The sequence below is a fragment of the Pteronotus mesoamericanus genome, unplaced genomic scaffold, assembly GCF_021234165.1.
Source record: "Pteronotus mesoamericanus isolate MK-2021 breed Mesoamerican mustached bat unplaced genomic scaffold, CSHL_Meso_final contig_263, whole genome shotgun sequence".
Lineage (NCBI taxonomy): Eukaryota > Metazoa > Chordata > Mammalia > Chiroptera > Mormoopidae > Pteronotus > Pteronotus mesoamericanus.
The window spans coordinates 12,250,371-12,270,726 of record NW_026555112.1 but is presented as its reverse complement, the minus strand read 5'-3'; the positions used below and the strand labels follow the sequence as shown (position 1 = coordinate 12,270,726).

General features: G+C 40.9%; 1 protein-coding gene across 2 annotated transcripts in view; it reads right to left on the bottom strand.

Annotated features, from left to right (window-relative positions):
* Positions 1-19,742, bottom strand: part of NTN4 (netrin 4) — a 94,921-nt gene extending 75,179 nt beyond the window's left edge. For both annotated transcript variants that reach the window (XM_054574681.1, XM_054574682.1), the window contains exons 1-2: positions 19,484-19,742; positions 16,157-16,686 (exon numbers count right to left, since the gene is read on the bottom strand). In XM_054574681.1, the coding sequence (XP_054430656.1) occupies positions 16,157-16,686; positions 19,484-19,547 (594 nt within the window). In that variant the 5' untranslated portion in view covers positions 19,548-19,742. The remainder of the gene's footprint in view (positions 1-16,156; positions 16,687-19,483) is intronic.
* Positions 19,743-20,356: the final 614 nt, after the last annotated feature.

Here is a 20,356-nt window from a genome sequence, read left to right as displayed (position 1 = left end):
CTAGGTATGGATGTAGAAGGAAAATGATAGTGTGTATGCATATATATATTTCCATACCATCTGCAGCTTCAGGCTGCACTGTGGGTCTTAGAACAACATATCCCTGGAAATAAGGGGGAACTACTGCAGTTTGACTTTAAAGCCAGCTTTCTTGTTGAACATGTGTGTCCCTATTGAGGGATTTCCATAATGCAAACCTAGACTGGAATATGCTTTCATCTTTTCATTCAGGAGACTTAATCAGGAGCAACCAAAATGTCCTGATTAAAGTTTTTTAAAAATATCAAACCTTAAACACTGTTACCCTGGTGAGGACATCCTGGCTACCAAACAAATAGACTTCAAAGGGACCTCCCAACTTTCCCTAAACCACAGACAAATATTTGCTGTTGCTGTAGTACTAGGTAGCATAGGGCCACTTTGTCATTCATTTGTAGGAGACCTTGAAGATGATTTAATCACCATCATGAAAAATTTTCCTGGTAGAGATGGATTTCTCTAAAGTTAATTTTCCCATTAACTTCCAGGCTGAGATACAAAGATTAGTTGCAAGAGGTGAATTAGGGAAGAGAAGCTAAAGCTGAATTAAAAGAAAAGGCTTGTAGAAATAAAAGCCAGTATCTGGCTTAAAAACTAAAAAGTAGATACTATTTTTTTTTTTTTACTTTGACTTACATTTAGTGAACTACAATCAGTTCAACTGAAAGACTACTAGCCTAATTTATAGAATTTATAAAGACAGAAAACAGTAAATACTCTAAAATTTGTTTATGCTTTCTTCTGTTCCAGAGTACAGGTTATATAGGGATGAGCTGGAAGTACAGAATTTTAGGATGTTTAAGTCACTGGTCTTAACAAAGCAAGAAAGCCCACACTGGAAATCCTGACCTCCAAAGAGAAAAAAATTAAATCTCTTTTCAGTTTCTAAAAGTGTTTCTTTCTTAAACTTTAGATGAGAAAAAAACATTTCCAACCTGGATGGACTGCAAACTTAGCTAATATAAAATCTAATTATTTCTCTTATCATCAGTGTCATTTTTGCTTCTAAATGATGACAAAGCTGTGATTAAATAAGATAAAATTCCAGGTCTATGTGACATTAACTTTTTAATAATGGAATCCTTATATCATTTATTTATTAACTCAATCATTACTTCATATCACACACCATGGTAGGTACTCTGGATACAAAACTGAATTTAAAAAATCAATAATATGCACCGATTTCAGTTGTCCCCTAACACTTGAAAATTAAGCTCTATAAAAGTGAGGTTAGAAAACAGCCCAAAATATTCTTAAAAATCAGAAGAGAACATAAGGCTACTTAACCCAAATTTCTCAACGCAGGAAGTTCCACTGGACTAGCTGATATCCATTCATTCTGTACTAGATTCCACACCTTCATCAGGCAGCATGTTTCAGTTCATGATGATTCTAATTGTCAAAAAGCTCGTCTATGCTAAACTAGGACCTGTCCTCTGCAGCTTCTATAACTGGTATGAGAGCTATACAAAATAAGTTTATTTTATCCTAAATAAGGAAGTCCTTCAAACATTTAAGGGCAGCCATTAACTTAACTTTCATTCTTCAGGTAAAATATCTACTCTGTATCACTTCACATAATTTCTAGACCATCTACCACTCTGGCTGAGTGGCAAATGACCTGTTTCATTTCTATGCACAAGTTACTGATGACAATATTTTCCAGACATTTTCCTCTCTAAGATGTCAAACAAACTCTAACCTCTATTTCTGAACATCTCTTTTCCTAAATTTATTTATTTGTTTTAAAGAATTTTATTGTAATGGGTCTCTATACTGTATTTGATGCAATACTTAGTATATGGATGACACAAAGTAAACATGTCCCTTTCTTTTAATCCTCACCCAAGGATATATTAATTGGTTGGAGAGAGAGAGGGAGGGAGGAGAGAGAGAGAGAGAAACATCGATGTGAGAGAGAAACCCCGATCGGTTGCCTTCCATATACATATACACCCCCAATGAGGGACGAAACCTGCAACCAACCAGGAATCAAACCCACGATCTTTTGGTGTGTGGGACAATGCTCCAATCAGCTGAGCCACATGGGCTAGGGCTAATTTGGTTTTTTTAATCCAAATGTATTTCAAAGTTTTTTCTGTAATATAAGAAATATTCCGATTTTAAAAGACCTACAGTATTTTCCATGAAGCGGGTTAGGAAGAAATGGAGAAGTGGAGACAGGGAACTAAGAGGAAAAAGTTAGTTCTCTATGAGAATACCAGTTACATAGCCTCTTGGGCACTCATCTCCAATCATGATAAAACAGGAAGGAATGATTGCAGTTCTAATACCATTATTTTCAGAAGTGGAGAAGGGAATGAAAGAGTTACTTCTATATCTGAATAGAATGTTGAGATATTATCTGCATATTTCCATAACATCTGTCATTGTATTATTTAGTTCATGAGAAAATAATATTTCTGGTTACATGCCAACTACACTGACAGGCAAACTGACAGGAAAGGCTGAGGTAACAAAAGGGAGGGGCAAAGTGGGGAGGTGGCAGCAGTCTAAATATTCAGTAGCTACCTGTGATACAAATCAGTTTCCCTTTCCTACCAATGAAGTGATTGAAATAACTGGCTAGAAATTGACCAGGAGATTTAAAATGGCCTTTGAGGACAGCAGTACCAGGGACAGCTTCTTAGGGAACATATTTTTCTGGTTATACTCACAGCACCTGCTAGACTATACAGAAGTAGTTAAATGCTTTAAGGGGGCTTTTAAAGAAAGGAAGCTAAAAGGGAGCAGAAATAACACATCGTGGAAGTCCCAGCCATGAATTCCTGTATGTGCCTGGTGCAAGTTCTTTGATAAACAGGTGCTGGAGAGTTATAGTTACAGTGTTTCAAACTAATAATCTTACTAACTTGAACAGGACCTCAAAGAGACTTTTTCAAGCATATTATTTTAAAAGACCATTAATCTTAACAACAAACCTGCCATACAAATCACAAGGAGTATCGTAAGAATAGAGAATACAGACGAGGGCCAGGATCCAAACTCTGCTTGCTCACTCTAGGTTCACTACAGAGTAACCTCCTACTTGAATCACTTGGGAATTCCTCCTTGTGTCTGAAATACCAACAAGAAGATGTAGGTGGCTACATTTTTTTTTCAGTTTTGATAAGAAATTTTGCTTTAAGCTCATACTTGAATCTTATCATAACATTGCCATCTAAAAATGCCTTTAAAAACTAAGTTCCTTATCTAGTACTTAATATTTATAGTATAGTTTAAAAAAAATTTGTAGAGTCACAAATAGATGCATAGGGCTAAATATGGAATAAAGAGACATGACTTGTCCTTTGTATATATGATATAAGTATTCTCTTTAAATCTAACTCCTTCCAGTTTATTTTTGCCTATCTATGAAGGTGACTGCGCTACTGCTTTCATAAAAAAGTATGTAATCCCTTATATTAACTTTATCAACTATTAAATGACTAAGACTAATGTGCTCTAACTAAATGTCTATCCAAAAGAGCTAAGCAAAAACGTAGATCCTTGATGCTCTTGGAAACATGTGTGTGTGTGTGTGTGTGTGTGTGTGTGTGTGTGTGTGTGTGTGTGTGTGTTACATGCCATCTTCAGCTCCGACTCCTGGAGACCTAGATGTCCATGCTGTTCTGTCCTCAACAGCCCTCCTCAGCTCCTGCAGGCTCATGCCTAGGCCTTCTGTTAAGGAGTCAGTCCATCTCATACTTGGTCTCCTCTTTTCCTGCTGCCTTCTACTTTCCCTAGCATTATTGTCTTCTCCAAAGACCACTGTCTTCTCAGGATGTGCCTGAAGTAGGACAGCTTTAGTTTTGTCATTTTTGCGTCCAAAGATATTTGAGGCTAAATTTGCTCTACACCCTACTTGTTCATCTTCCTGGTGGTCCAGGGTATCCATAGATCTCTCCTCCAAAACTATATTTGAAATGAATTGATTTTTTCCCCATCAGCCTTCTTCACTGTCCAGCTTTCATGTCCCTGCATAATAATGCATTGCATTATATAGTAATGCCTAGTAATATAAACACTGACAGTTGACCAGTGTTAGCATGAGAAGCCGCTAACTTAAAAACAGTTTCTGTTCTAAAAATTTATTTGTAGATCAGTTGCCTGGACTTGGGTGTGCATTTTATGTCTGCTTTTGTTAACTACCGTATTCTCAGAGCTTGGGGTAGTGCTAGATACATAGTATGAAACCAAATATTTGCTGAATGACTGGATGAACTGGCCCAAAAGTCAACTTCGCTAATAATGTAATGGAATTATATTATTAATGACAATGTGCATTTATATAGTAGCCATTTATAAAAACACATGTATGCCTAATCTTATTCTTTTTGACATTGATTCAACTTACAAATGAAGAATCGAAGACCCCTAAGTTAAAGAGAGAGTCACTTGGGCTACTTGAGAGGTTCAAGTGTGAGATGAGGGAGCTTGAACAGGAATGGCGGCAGTGGAGGTGGGAACCAGCTGAGAGACAGACCACCAGTGCCTGGTGTAGACTAGATGTGGGACTCCAACTCCTGCGTTGTGCTACCTAGTGATATTATACGCTATAGACAAAACATCATTTATTAATACAAGTCAGAGACTCGGAGAATAGGGACCTATTTATTTTTCCCCTGCCTCCACTTTCTTTGTCAGTTAATTGACTTCCTTATGTTCTTAATGTTCAATAGTTATGAAAAGGGACCACTCGCCTCGCAAGAAATGATATGTCCTAAAAAAGATTATACCAACATTGACGGCTTCTGTCTGCCTAGCAGGAAGACTGCCATGGCTAGCTAAGTACTTTGGATGGAAAGGGTTTTCTTCTGTTATTTACTCACTCTATGGTATAATCTATGCATTCAGAGGTGGGTGAGACATGAGAGAATCCTGACACAAACCTTTAAATCTGTACATCATTACAGGGTCCTCTCTGTAATATCCCTCCCTGGAGATCACTTGGCCCTTGCTGAAACATTTCATGGATGAAAAACTCAAGGGAGCTCACTTTGTCTCTTGGAAATATGCAGTTTTTAGGAAAGTCTTTCTTTGGTCATATTCTTGTCTTCTAAAAGCATCGGAGTCCATTTAATCCCTCTCCAAATATCTGAGGAATGCTAGCAATGCCTCAACATCCATAAATCCTCTCTCATTGGTGAAATATCCCGTTAACTTTTCATTATGTAATGAGGTTTCTAATTGATCTCACCAGCTCTGTTCAGCTTTCTCTAAATAGGAATATCTTGGCTTGAACATAATATTCTAGCTATGCTTCAGCTAGAGAACACAACAGAACGACTATTCTCTCCTTTGTCTGGGACATTACTCTTCTATCAATGTAGCCTAAAGTCACATTAGCTTTTTTGGTAGTCACAACATATTGTTGACTCGCATTGAGATTACAGTCAACTGAAATCCTTGGGTCTTTTTCACATGAACAACTGCTAAGTCACACATTTCTAGTGACAGTACAGCGATTTTTTTGAAAAGGAATTTATGTTTAACACTATTAAATTTAACCTCCTAAGTTTTGCTCAAGAATTTTTTGTCTGCTCCCTGGGTAGTCTTTCTAAAACGGCTCTGATTATGTTATGCCTGCTCAGGAGAACTGTTGAATGATCTCCACTACCCATCGGATCAAGTCCAGAATTCTTGGCTCACTTGACCTTGGATAACCTCACCTGAGCCTCCAGGGCCAGCGTCATTCCTCACATCCCTCTCTCTTTCCCTCTACCCCCACTTCTATACTCGCCAACCATTCTAAGAATTTACTTTCCTTATACATATGCACTTTTTCATAGAATTCCCTTTCCTACCTTTCAATTATTATTCATCCATTAAGAGACAACAATTTAAAAGTCTCAATCAGACTGTGAACTCCCTGAAAGAAGGATTATACTACAATGAAGTTCAGGTAACAGAAAAGGGACATAGCTTGCAAATTTGGGGGCTTTTTAAAAAGTTTTTAGTTTGTTTTTTTTCAAAGAAAGTAATATTGAAACCTCATTCTTCAAAGTTAGTTTCTCCTCCCAACTCTAGAAATGCAGGTAAATTGGATTTGACTTACCTGAAATAACAGTTCTTACTTACGGAGAGGTAGTAACAAGCTTGGTGGTTTATCCAAGCGAACCAAATAATCGCACAAGTTTGTCCAGAGACAATGTCATGAGGCAGTTGTTTTTCAACATCACAAAACAACCACCCTTGCACCCAACACCACATTGTGAAAAGAAGGTCAGCTGGAAACACCGCAGAAGCATAAGGAAACGATAATATTTTCTCTCTCTGATTTTAAAACAAAGTCTTTTTCAGTAGCAGCTGAAAGATACCGTGTTAGCTCAAATAAGCATGGTGGTATGCAGAAAACATCTGAATATTTGTCATTTTGTTTGTTTCAGGAGCTGTGATTATAAAGTGTACATCAGCAAACATAACTGACACCTGGAGGGACTTCTGTCCCTCTGTCAGCTGCAGGAAAGTTAGGAAAGGATGAGAAATATGATATAGAAAGAGCTTGGTATTTTGTTTTGTTGTTCATTAACAAGTCAGACTATCCAGGAAGAGTGTTTGGTAGAGATAAAGCGAGATGTGTGCAAAATGCCCAGTAGAGTAACTGCATGCTCTACTGTGATCTCTACATGTTGGTTTTCTCTTCTCCCTCTTAATGGAACAATTAAACATCAATACAGTAAACATTAATTAAAACATTAAGATGCTCTACATCACATTGCACAAGTCAAATTTTACAACATACTAAAATGTGTACAATGCTGTATTTTAATTGATTTCCAATACCTTGATGGCCCAGGGGCACTCCAAAAACATATTGCTTTTATAGCTGGAATTCTGAGTCTAAAAAGAATGAAAAGTTGGATGAGTCAAGAGAAAGTGAATATGAGGCCCTTAAAACCTGAAGGTCCCTAAGCTCAGTATTTGTCTTTCAGCATGATCTTTTCAAAGATATCTTTCTCATTCTGTACTGTTTCTTCCCTCTTTTCCATCATCATTTGTTATCCAGTGTTTTCCTTTTCCCCTATTTGTTTTGGTTCATCTTTTGAAAACCTCAAGTTGCAGGTCTCATACCTTCTCTCTCACTTGTCATTCTAGAATTCACACCCACTGTTCTGACTGTGGTCCGTCAATGTTATTCAATCCATGTTGTTGTTTAAACAACTGCTGGACCTATGGATTAGTGAAACTGGTTTACATAAAAGCCTTGGAAATTTCAAGTGTTTTTGTAATGGCAGTTTGATCCTGCCCTGGGTTCAGGGCTTGGACCTTCCTCTTTCCTATCCACACCCCTTCCCTGATGATCTCATCCAGTTTCACAGCTTTAAGTATCATCTCTAAACTGATGACTCCAAAATGTATATATTTAATCCAAACCTCTCCTCTGAACTCTGAACTCACAGATCCAACTACTTCCTGAGAGTCTCTACTTGGATAGCTCACAGGCAACTCATACTTAATGTGTCCAAACATGAGCTCTTGGCATCTGTCTCCAAATTGCTCCCCCAGGAGCCTTCTCCATCTCAGTAAATGGCTACTCTATTCTTCCAGGTGCTCAGGCTAAAACTATCCTTCCTACTGTTTTCCTCTCATACTCTACATCCAGTCTTTCAGTAAATACTATTGGTTCTCTCCATCAAATAGATCCAGAACACAACCACTTTTCAATTTCCACCGCTACCCTCTGTCCATGCACCACGATATCTAACCTGAAATGTTTCAGTAGCATGTTAGCTAGTCTCCCTTCTTCCCACTTTGGTCTTTTCTTAACACACAAGCCAGAGTGATCCTATTCAAAATAAATTGATCATATCACCCCTCTGCTTAAAACCCCAAATGGCTTCCAAATATCATTCAGATTAAAAGCAATGACCTTATAATAATAACTTATAATAACTTATGGTCCAAATTGGAACCTACTTAAAAATAAAAGGGGATGATAAATAATGAATAGGCTTTAACTGATTGATGTAGGTGTAAATTTGGGCCATTGTGGGCGCCTACTTACAAGGACCCATCTCCCACACCTCCCCATGATCTCTGACCCCTGACCTAACCTGCTGTACTGTACCCTGACTACGGCCTTTGTGCCAGCCTCCTCACTATCCCGAGGGCACAAGGCAGGCTTCCTCATGTACTTCCTCTTTCGAAAATGCCTCACGGCTTGCTTCTCTTTCCTACAGGTCCTTATTCAAAAGTCTTAGTGAAGTTTCCCTGAAACTGTCTAAACAGTACAAAAAAGAAAACTCTCCCCATTCCTAGCCCCCTGCCCTGCTTTATTTATTTCTTTTACTTACACTTATCAATGGCTAACCTTCTATATATTTTACCTTGTTCAGCACCTTACACTTAGAATGTAAGCTCGATGGCAGGAATTTTTAAATTTTTGCTCTTTGTCCCCAACTCCTGAAATAGCGGCTGGCACATAGGAGGCACTTTATAAATATTTGTAGACAGAATGATTCAATCATGACTACTTTTAAAGGATCAATACTTAGTAGATGTGTAACATCCAACACAGTTAATAAACAATTATAGCTATTTTCGTAAAATTCAATCCAACAAATGTATTTTGGACATTTATGCCTGGTAGGGGTGTGGGCTGGGTGCAGAGGTTCAAGGGCTGACAGCCCCAAAGCATATACAGTGAGAGAAGGGACAAAGTCCCTCCAGAAGCAAACACTACAGGAGTAGAAAGGATGGGGACATGATGTTATAGTTACACGTGAGTGACACAAAGTGCATGGCTGTGCAGAGAGGGGGAGATTATATTCACCAACTTTTCAGACACTTCTGAATACTGATCAGGAGCAATAACTTCCATATTCTCTGGCTTGATTCATTTTCCTCATCCTCCAGAGCCCCCAAACTTCAAGTGCCCCCATTCTGATCAGTAAGGTTCTCCACTGCTTCACAGGAAGCTGCTGTGTGTGCCCAGATACACCTGCCCTCCAGGTGCCTGCTCCTTATCTGTTCTTCATTGTCCAGCCTTAGCTTTTCAATGTAAATCATTCATTACAAACTCAGCACTTACAATCTGCTATCTCAACATTTTCAGAATATTTTAACCAAATATTGGCAAAATCAAGCCATTGAATCAAACAAAATACAAAGCAAACAGATGCTAAACAGATTTAAAAAAAAATAACTATAGTTTTTTTTGGAGGAAAAATCCTCCTTTGAAATTAATAAATCAAAGTTTATTGATTTTATCTCTGGGTTTATTCTAATTTTTATGTCACTTCTTTAAATAATTTTAATTGATAACCACCCTGTGGGGTTTTTTTTTTTTTTTAAGTAAAGGCATTTCTTTTTTTTGAAAACGTGCTGTTATAAATCTTTAGCCACACCCCCATACGAATGGTATGGCCCAGGGTATGGATAATTGAAGCACTCTTAACAAACATATACAATGTTTTATTTTCAAGGAAGTTAAACAAATTGTATCAGAGAATATGCAAAACATTAATACATTGGATAACTAACTTGGAAAAATTGCTTAAAGAGTTACTAGCTAGATAAAAAGTACTCCCTTTCCCCCTAAAACAAACCAAGCAATTAAAAGTATGCTCAATGGTATTGAAGAACTGTGATACTCATTCACATTTAGCTCATTTTAAATGATCTTGGGCAATGTTAAGTACAAACAATATGTACTTGTTATATATAATTTTCCTATCAATGTAAAAAAAAACACTATCCATTTTTTAATGCAAAGTTCATGCAACTATATACAAATTATTAGTTAAACAGTAAGTTGTAGATAATACCTAGTTATTGCTACAGCAATTTAGTTTAGCTTAGGGTTTAGCTTTTTTGTGTGACATTTTAGAGTGATAATAAAGCTTAATCATATAAACAATTTCAAGACACTCTAATAATCCCAGCTTTGGCACAGGTTAGCTATTATTTATCTGATTTTGACTGAGTTACTTAGACTCACTGAGTCTCAGTGTCTTTGCCTGTAAAATGGGTCTGACACAGCTACCCAGCTAACAGGGTTCTTGTGAGACTAAGGGATGCAATGTGCTGTACAGCATGCCTGGCGTGCGGGAAGACTTCAACTGATTTTAGCTGCCACTGTGACTCACGACCGCTGCTGCTGCTGCTGCAGAAATAGGCATGAACAGATTTCAGTGACTGAGGAAACAAGCAGCTAACCAAAGAATAGTGCTTAGAAAACAGCCCTACTTCTGTGTTGCATTTGCTTCAGCTTTTAAGTTTAAAAATGCTAAATATCGCTTAGCACATTATAAAGGTAAATACCTATAGAAACCTGATTATGTAATTTATCATTTTCTGCACACTTGAGTTATACTAACTTTATCACAAGGTATTGAAACATAATCCTTCCAATGGCCTAAAGAAACTACCAAATACTCAGATCTTGAAAGGCATATTACCTGTACAGCATATTGGGGAAAATTAAACATGTACTATCTCATATTATTTAATTAATCATTCCATAAATTATCACATTTAATCTCTTACCCAGCCAACTGTCAGGACAGTGAAGGAAAAGAATGCATATAGTTTTTGTATCTTTCACACTACCTGGCGTGGCACAAAGAAACTTTAACCTAGTGCAAATAGCACTAGGCTTGACGTCAGGAAATACAGATTTCAGCTGAGTAATTGTAGACAAGTCACTTAACTTTCTTCAGGTTTCAGATTACTCATCAGTCATGTTCTTTTCCATTGATGACATTTAGGTTCCTTTTCCAAAGCTCTCATTCTAAGAAACACTAGCCAGGGGGATTTTTAACAATGTTTGTCATTTTAACACCCAATTTCATTTTCCCATATCTACAGATGGAAAGAAATGGAACCCTTGATTACAGATTTTGTTCTCTCCTGAAAACTTGTCAGGAACTCAGAGTTCTTGTCATGGTCTATTCCATCAAATATAAATCTTTCAGTCTGTTTTAGAGACAGCAAGCCCTTCCCTGCCAGCATTCCTCATCCCTTACTCTGTTTTGTTTTCTCCTTAGTTCTTGTTTGCTATCACACTCTGACATACTGTACATTTTACTTAATTATTTGTTCTCTATTTCCTCTTTCCCTCCCCTAGAACTGTAACTTCATGCAGACAGGTACTTTTATCTCTTTGATTCACTGCTATGTCCCCAGCATCTGGAATGGGATCAGACACATAGTAACTCAAAAATTATTCAGTGAATAAATGGATAAATAAACAGTTTTTAAAGATCTTTCAGCCCTGGCTGGTGTGGCTCAGTGGATTGAGCCCTGGCCTATGAAGCAAAAGGCTGCTGGTTTGATTCCCTGTCAGGGCACATGCCTGGGTTGCAGGCTGGGTTCCCAGTTGAGGGTGTGTGAGAGGCAACAAAGTGATCGTTTTTCTCACACCTTGATGTTTTTCTGCCTTTCTTTCTCCATCTCTTCCCCTCTCTCTGCAAATAAGTAAATAAAATCTAAAAATGAAAATTAAAAAAAGATCATTAATCACCTTTCCTCAACCACAGCTTATCCCATATTATTACCAACTCAGCTTCTCCACATACATCAGAGTTTCTGACTCTTATCCTCTGCCCCAGTCCTACATTCCTTCATCTGTCTCACTTAAGGATATTCTCCTGCCCTACCCCTGCTTGCTGTACCATTCCTTTGTTCGTTCATTCAGTTATAGATTTACTAAATGCTGTGGTCCAAGCAATGTGCTAAATGCTGGGAATACAGAGCTAAATAAAGCTGATGCAGTCCTTACCCTCTTTAACAATCTTTGCCTGGTGCTTCACTTGAGACCCAGTCTCCCCCTGTTCTTGGCTTCTCTGTGCTGCTGCCTCTATTCGAATATTATATATTCATATCGTCCTGTAGAAAAAAGTCTGTACAGTTTGGTTGGTTGCTAACCAAATCTGAATAGAGTTCTTTTAATAATGAGTTAGTACAGCAGGGAGCAAGTGATGCTAACTTCTGAGGACATGGTAACGCCATCACTTGGCAGTTGTATTGGAGTCACTGGAACGATGTTGTTTCCTAAACAGCGATAATCAAACTTTTAGTTCCATGAGGACTGACTGTGTGGCTTGCTGCATCTCCTCTCTTCCTTCTGTTTTCTGTACCCAGCAGTAATCCTAGGTGCTTCTTTGCATCCTGAAAAAGCCTAATTAACCTATCATCTTTAGCTTCAAGGTGATTATTATCTATTGCTCCAACTAAATAGGAGACTAAGGCCCCAAATGACAGAGGGCCTTGATGTCTAACCATGCCAAGTACCAAGCCTGTCTGTTCCTTTTTAAAAAATTATTGAGGTATATTTAAAAATTAAGAATTGTATTTATTTGAAGTGTATAATTTGATCATTTGAGATACACACACACACACACACACACTCACACACATTGTGAAATAATTACTGCTTTTAAGCTAATTAACATACCCATCACCTCAAATGGTTACTACTTTTTGCGTGTGTGTAGTGAGAACACCAAGATCTACCCTCTTAGCAAATTTCAAGTTTACAGTAAAGTCTTACTGATGGTAGTCACATTTGCTGTTCATTAGATCTCCAGAATTTATTCATCTTGCATAACTGAAATTGTGTATCCTTTGAACAGCATCTCTCTGGGCTGTGCCTTTTACCAGAATTTTTGAGAGCACTTTACACCCCCACGACAGCATTTCCCTAGTTGTGTTCTGGAGGTCTCTGGAGTTCTGAGACCTAGTAACTGGGGTTCCACAAAAAGAGGGTCCATGGAGAAATGAGTTTGTGAGTGTTCATTCTGTATCTCCCACGTGGGGATACAGGATAAATAATGTGAGTATTTATATATTTATAAATGTTTAATTGCGTTAAACCCAGTCAGTATTCCCCAACCTGCTTTGACCATGGAACCTTTATTCCCAGAACACCATAGATATCTCAGCGGACATTCCTGCCCTGAGGAATGTTGTTTGGCAAATTCTTCTCACCTTCGTGTTGTATCCAAATGAATAACAAATGAGAGTGCACACAGAGAGAGAGAGATGCATCTGGTCTCTCTGCTAGCAGTTCTTAGGGGTCAATAAAGAAGAATGAACATGGTTTTATGAAACAAAGTGTAGACTTAAAATCAGAAGACTTGTGATTTGGTTCTACCTCTATGATATAGCTAACTATGTCTTTGGGCAAATCACTTTTACCTCTGAGTCTCAATCTGCCCCTAGGAAGGGGACATATTTTAGAATAACCCTACCACATTTTTTGAAACTGCTGGTCAGTTTAGGAAGTTTCTATATAGCAGACTTACTTTGATTTAAAAAGTATTGTTCTGGGTGGATTTTTAGGCCTATATTATTTAAATTGATTTTTTTAGAGAGAGAGAGGAAAGGCGGGGAGAGAGATTTGTTGTTTCACTTACTTATGCATCCGTTGGTTAATTCTGGGATGTGTCCTGACCAGGGATCTAACCCTCAACCTTGGCCTATCAGGATGTTGTTCTAACCAACTGAGCTAGCTGGCCTTTTTTGGATGACTGGTGCCTTTGATTTTGTAAATGTAGGTATCTGATTTCTTAGACATGAAGCTACAGGCTCTCTAAGGCCTTAAAAGCCCAAAGAACTATTTTGGAATAAACAATGGAAACAAATTAAGTCTGGGATATATTTATCTTAGCCTGAATAGTAGGGTAATACCTAGAGAAGTCCTAAGAAGATTTATAGAGAATGGAGGAAGACACAGGTCTGTACTTCTACAAATGAGCAATAAATGAAATTTGAAACTACTTATTTGACACTAGATTGATTGGCTTAGTTTTCTGATCACTCAATTTCCAAAGATAGATATTGGTGATAAGGAGGTATACTGTGAAATTAACTCATAGCTCAGAGCTAATTGATATTCCAAAACACAGGCGAGGTAGGTAATAATCATTTCCAGGAAGGCTTGGTCTGGTCTTTATCTTTGAGGAAGATTTTTTCTACTCTAACTCAGGAGGGAAAGATTCATTCCCAAACCTGCCCTCTAAAGGGAAGAAATTCTGTGATAGTTTAATGTACATTTTCAAATATTGCGCTAGAGGGAAGTAGGTGGCATTTGATGTTTGTCTTGCCATTGAAATATGTCTGTTGAAATAACAACTACAATGAAAAAAATTTTTACACTGGATAGAAAAGGTGACTGTACATTGAAATAACTAACAAATTTTAGTCTCTACCTGTTTGAAATTTGATGTTAGCATTGATGACAGTAAGTAGTTTAGCTTTTAAAAAGACAAGATTCTTTTTTCACTATAGGCTAACTAAAGTTTACCTTCGTCATCTCTAAGTTATTGCTGGGCCACTGTAATACATTCGGTGTGATGTTTGCTAAGCAAGCATGCCTGCCATCTGGTTACTGAAACTGTATTTTTGCTACTTCATAGATACACATAGCCCAAGAGCCCTGAGATGTAGGGAGCTGATATCAGCTCCCTACTGGATCACTTCCAAAGCAATTTGAGAGTTCAAGCCGTTCCTTTGCAACACAAAGTGTTCTCCACATAAGAAAACAATGAGTCTAACTTACCTGTCTCTTTCCTGTCCTGGTATCTTTAAAAATGTCCCATCATAACAGGGAGCATATGGGTTTACAATATTAAGCCAACTTTAGGGACCACAAAGAAAAATGGAAAACTGTCTATGTGCTGTTTGTGACTCATCTTTCGGTTCTGGTGTCAGTGGCACTATTCCTTATCTTCAAAGTGCACACCGAAGAAATAGCTGGATCATATAGCAAAGTCCATATGTGCCTATGGCAGTGGGGGGAAGAGGTTCCCAAACCAACCTTTTCATCAGACCCCTGACAAATACCCCTTCCCCCAAAACCAAAGGCAGAATTAGTAGCACTGAGCACAGTGCTTGACGCATAGTAAGGGCTCAATAAATGTTTGCTAAATGCTATCATCTAGGAAGCTTGCAAATAGTAATGTAAATAGCTTCTAAAAGAGTACTTATCTTAGTCTCTGTAGCCATTGTATTATATGCATTAGAGGTATGTCTAACAACTAGCCTAGGCTTTCTTAACCTTGGTGCTATTGACATCTTTGGCTAATAATTTTTTGCTGGGAATGGGAGGGGGTGCTCTTTTGTGTGCTGTGGGTTTAGCAGAATCCCTGGCTTCCTCCCTCTAGATGCCAGTAGTGTCCTTCCCCTAGCAAAAGTGTCTCCAGACATTGCCAAAGGTCCTCTTGGAGGGGGGGTGGTGGCAAAATTGCCCTTAATGGATAACCACTCATTTAATCTGTGTGTTCATGATACGAGAATTAGAAATATGTTCTCCCTTCTCTTTTTTTTTAATCAATATTTTTTAAGCTATATGATGAAGGTATTTTATTCTCTTAATCTGCTTTCACCCAATTTTCTTGGAAGGTTTTCATTTATCTGGAGGTACATTAGGTACATCCAAATAAGTTAAAAACACCTGCTTCCCCCTCAGAGGAAGGGATATATGAAACAAAGAGGAATCATTCTATAGAGAAAATATACTAGTAGCTATGGAGGCTGTTTTGCAGACTGAAATTGACATGTCTGGGGCCCAGGATAGAACCAAGACCCTCAATCCTGTTACTGTGTCTCTGAGTACAAAAATAACTTTTGTAGCTTAAAAAAACCCAACCTACCTTCATTTGTTTGCTATGCACTCATGTAATCTTAACAATAAAACTCCAATATTATACAAAGTATCCTTCTGACAAACAGATTTTTTTTCTCCCTTGGCTTTACTTTTATTTACTTCCTATTTATGTTAACGGTTTCAGGAGGATGTCAGCATGGCCTCCAGGAACACGCTGTCTCAGTAACTCTTGCCCCTTCAGAAGTACAGTAAGTAGTCCTGCTAACTACTGAAATCATTAGTTTTTGAAACTTCTAAGGTAGAGTGATGATAGTGGAAAAAAAAAAAGAAAAAGAAAAATGAAAGTCTTAGAATTCTGACTTAAACCCAGCTGGTGGGCAACCTGCTTGAAAATGACTGCACATCCATGTCTAAAGGTGAGAAATAATTTATGACAAATAAAGCTCATGAAAAATTCTAATTTCATTCATGTTGCTACAAGTATACCTTCATGCTTTAAAAAAAATGTGGGCTGGTAACATTTTTCTACCTTACAGTGTAGAGTTAAATGTGTGCCCTTACCTCTCCTCCAGTGCACGGGAAAGGGCTGGAGTATCTAGAAGTGCAAAGAGCTCCCTTCTTGACAACATCATCTTCCAGGCCAAAAGTAGCTGAGCAGTTAATTGCAAAGTACTTGTAAGGCTTCCATGTCTTCCCAAAGTCTTGGGACCGGTCCAGCACCATGGCTGCCGGCCTGGGGGACTTGAACACAATAATTAGATGAGTGAAGTAGAATTCAGCTTCCAGGTCTAACTGGATCTTTTCTCTGTGCACGTCCTCAGCAGACTGCCACCACGTGCGAGGAAACCTGAAGGACGAGTCTGCCATAGCAGCTGGCAGGTGAGCCAGGTGAGGCTGAGCAGCATTGCATTTGTCACATTTGGGCTGCCGACAGGTCAGATCAGTGTTCTCACTGTAGAAGCAGAACAGTTCAGTGGTGTTCTGGCCGCAGGTGGTGTCTGACCAGAGTTTTCTCCCTAAAGCCAAGTTTCCCATCTGAGGGTTACAGGCTTTTTCACAGCGGGAACTCGTTCCAGCTACTCCATTCGGTCCTAGCGAAGGGAAAGCATATGTTATTCAAGACAGACCCATCTGGAAAGCTCTTTTGTCCACCTAGTTCATCTTCAACAGTCAACTTATCCCTAAAGAGCTTCAGACTTTCAATAAAGAGGAAATTCTACCAAATTTGAGCATGAATAAATACTCTGTACTTACACCGCATTTGTGTATGTAAGTGTGCATGTGCATTTTATGTTCAGATGTAAAATTCACATGAAAGAAAATAAAAACATTTTACGGAGAGGGCAAGAGGAAGAAAAATGGAAACACAGGGGCAAAGATAATGGGCCTAAATGTTTTCAAGTACTTTGCTTCCAAAACATTCCCCATATTTGAAAGATAATTATTTGTTTTTGATGCCATGACTTAAATAATGCCCAAAACAATAATGTTTTCGAGATCATCCAACTTAGTCTTTCAAATGTAATTTGAGTCCTTCGCATTATCTCATATACTATGAGAATGCATTAAGGAGGACATGTAGAATTCATTATATTTTTAAGCCAAAAGTATGAAGGGACAAATTCCCCAGGAAAAGCAATATAAGATATTTCATCAATGTACAATGGGATCTCATTTGGGAGGCAAAGCTAGAGACCACTGGTACTCAGATGCACAATAGCTATTTTTAATATTAAGTAAATACAACTAAGAAAAAACCCTCTAAACTGCCAAATGGCAGAAAAGTTTACTTGACATGCTCTTTGCCTCTTGAGTGCTTCTACCTATGACAGGTTATATAGTAGTTACCTGTTTGCTTAACAGGAGAATGTTTACAGACTGGCTGCCACCAACAGCACCTTTAAACATTATCTGAACTAAAACACCTTCTTAAAGAAACATGTGCTTCCAGCCAAACAAAGGTCCAACAGACTTTAATGTTTCAAAATTACCGAAAATGATAAACATTATCCACTTATTAACATCCTGACTACATATTGTGATCCTTTAATTTGGGTTTCTTGCTTTAATTATGAATATTGTAAGCAAAATCATCTATTTTAAACGTTAAAACAGACAGGGAAAGAAAGAAAAGGAAGTCAACCCCCAAATTCCAGTTAATTGAACGTTTGTGCTTCTTAACAGGGAGCACCTCTGAACTGCTATCACGGAACTGCTGTTGGAGATCCAAATGACAGCTTAAGGGAAAACAGGGACATCTCACACACTGAGGATCACCAGCCCCACGTGGCCTTGGCAACCAAGAGTAAGGGATTCTTAGGCATATTCTTTAAATGTCACATTCAAGTGTGCTCTATGCCTGTACTCTCCTCGCTACTGTTCTGGTTAGCTGGGGCAACAGTTGCTTGTGGCCAGGATCACCCAAACACACAATGTGCTATGACTCACCTGTAAAGCATTTCAGAGAAAATCATATACTGCCCGTACAAGTATTTTTGACTTGAAACACTTGGCTTGTGATATTTATTTACAACCGCTTGATTGCTTGCATGTTTTTGCCATAACATGGTTTGGAAAGGGAAAGGTTTATTAAAGTTCACTTTGTGTTTAGGGGAGCATACATATATCCATGCAGGGGTGCATAAGTAGTAAGAAATAAAAATCTTAGACCTTCAAGGCTCCTTGAGGAAAGTATTGAATAACTTTCAGTGCCTCTAAACTAGTAAGCCCAGAAAAGGTCGGAACCAGATAAATAATGGGTGGACGAAACACTTGGAGATCTCTGAATAAATGATCAGCCAAGTATAGCAAGGATGCTCCTATGAGTCTGACTGGTTTGGGATGCAGATTCTAGAGCTTGGCTTTTACTAACTGCCAGCGGCTCTGGGGACAACGTGGAAGAAACCGAAGGGAAGGGGGGAAGTGATGCTCTCTATCCAGCAGCCCGTCCCTACACTCCCCTTCCTGGAACGAGCCGGTGAAGGTGGAAAGCCCCGAGGGCCAAACAGTCCCCCACTTTCTTTCCTTCTCTCACACTGAGCTGCACTTCTGTTTAACTGGAAACCAGACGAGCCTCACGAGGGAGGCAGAGGAGCAGAAGATACTCCCTAATTTAGAAAGGGCGAGCTAGGAACGTGTGGCCACGGGCAGCCCAAGAAAGCCTGGATGGGAGTGGGAGGGAAAGCGCATCTGACGACGCCTCTGCCGGTCGTCCAGTTACCGAGACAGGGCGCAGACCCGCCTCCGACCTCCCGCGGAGCCTCGGCGAGGGTACCAATGCCCCGGGGCGGCCAGCCAGCTTCTTGCAACCCAGAGTGATCACCACCTACCGTCCCAGCCCCGGGTCTCACTACGCACTAGCCACTGCCCCGGCGAGAGGGCACTCACCCCGCCCCAGGTGTCCCTACCTGGCTCTGTCCGTACCCAGCATGAGGTCGGGAACGGCGGCGACCGCTTTCAACCGGAGAGCGGCCCTGGCCCACGCGCGCCCAGGGTTGCTGGGCCACCCCTCCCCATCGTTCCTCAGGCCATGAAGTGCCGGGGGATGGCGAGCTTGGTCCTTTGTTCCCTCACAAAGTGGAAAGACAGTTTTTTACTAGCCCAAACCGAGAAAGAAACCAAGGTCGCCGTATCTCCGGCAGGGCGCACCCAGGATATCTAGTTATCCAAGGGCATGTGCACCGCAGTGGCAAAAAAAGAAAAAGCAACAGTATCAATATTTTAAACTGCGGAGAGCCGGGAAAAGAGGCGGAACATGGCCACTCATTTCATCCTCGGGAGCCGAGCTCGGCGCTCCCAAACCGCACTCCCCAGCACCCCCGAGTCCTGATGTGGGGAACCGAAGGAGCGAGGGAAGAAGGGTGGGGGGCCGGCAGCGTCACCACCCACCTGCGGCCACCGCGGAGCAGCCCCAGAGCAGCAGCAGCAGCAGCAGCCGCGCGCAGCTCCCCATGTTCGGGAAGAGCCGGGAGGACCGGGGCCGGGCGGGTGCGGGAGGGAGCCGAGCCCTCTCGGCTGTGGGATGAAGCGCCAACCGTCCTCGGGAGGAACCGAGGCTCTTTATTTCTTCCTCCTCCTGGGGCACCAGGCTTAGTCAGTGGTCGCCGGCGGCTGGGAGCCGCGGGCCGGGGTCGCGCGGGGCGGTGGGGTTACCCCTGCGCACTGGCCTGGAGGGGCCCGGGCACCTCGGGAGCGGCGGGGGCCCCGGGACCATAGCCGGCCGGGCCGCGCGGCCCGGCTGAGCGGTCCTGCGGCTCCTCCGCCGCTAGCCCGGGGCTCGGCGCTCGCAGCAGCAGTAGCTGCTGAACTTTGCGAGACCTTTCACTTCCCGGCCGCCGCCGCTGCCGTCTCCTGGGCGTCCTCCTCGGCTTTTACCACCTCCTCTGGCTGCGGCGTCTCGGTCCCGTCCTTCTCCATGGGCAGTTCCATGGGATGCATTTTTATTGCACCGACACCGCGGCGCTCCGGTGCCAGCCCTCCTCCCCTCGCACCTCCACCCCTTCCTCCTCCCGCCCCTCTGCGTTCGCTTGACAGCCGGGGCGGTGCAGCCCGCGTGGCCGGGTCGCCACCGCCGCCCCGGGAGGGATCCCTGCGCCCGACCGGCCACCCCCGGTGCCTCGCTGCCGGCGTGTCCCGCGCGCCTTAGCCCCCACGCGTGCCCGTCACCTCGGCCCCCAGCTTCTCTCCAATCCCTCCTGGCGCTTGCCCTGCATCTCCCTGCGTGACCCCCCTGGTGCCCTCCTGCACCCACGGCCTCCTCTG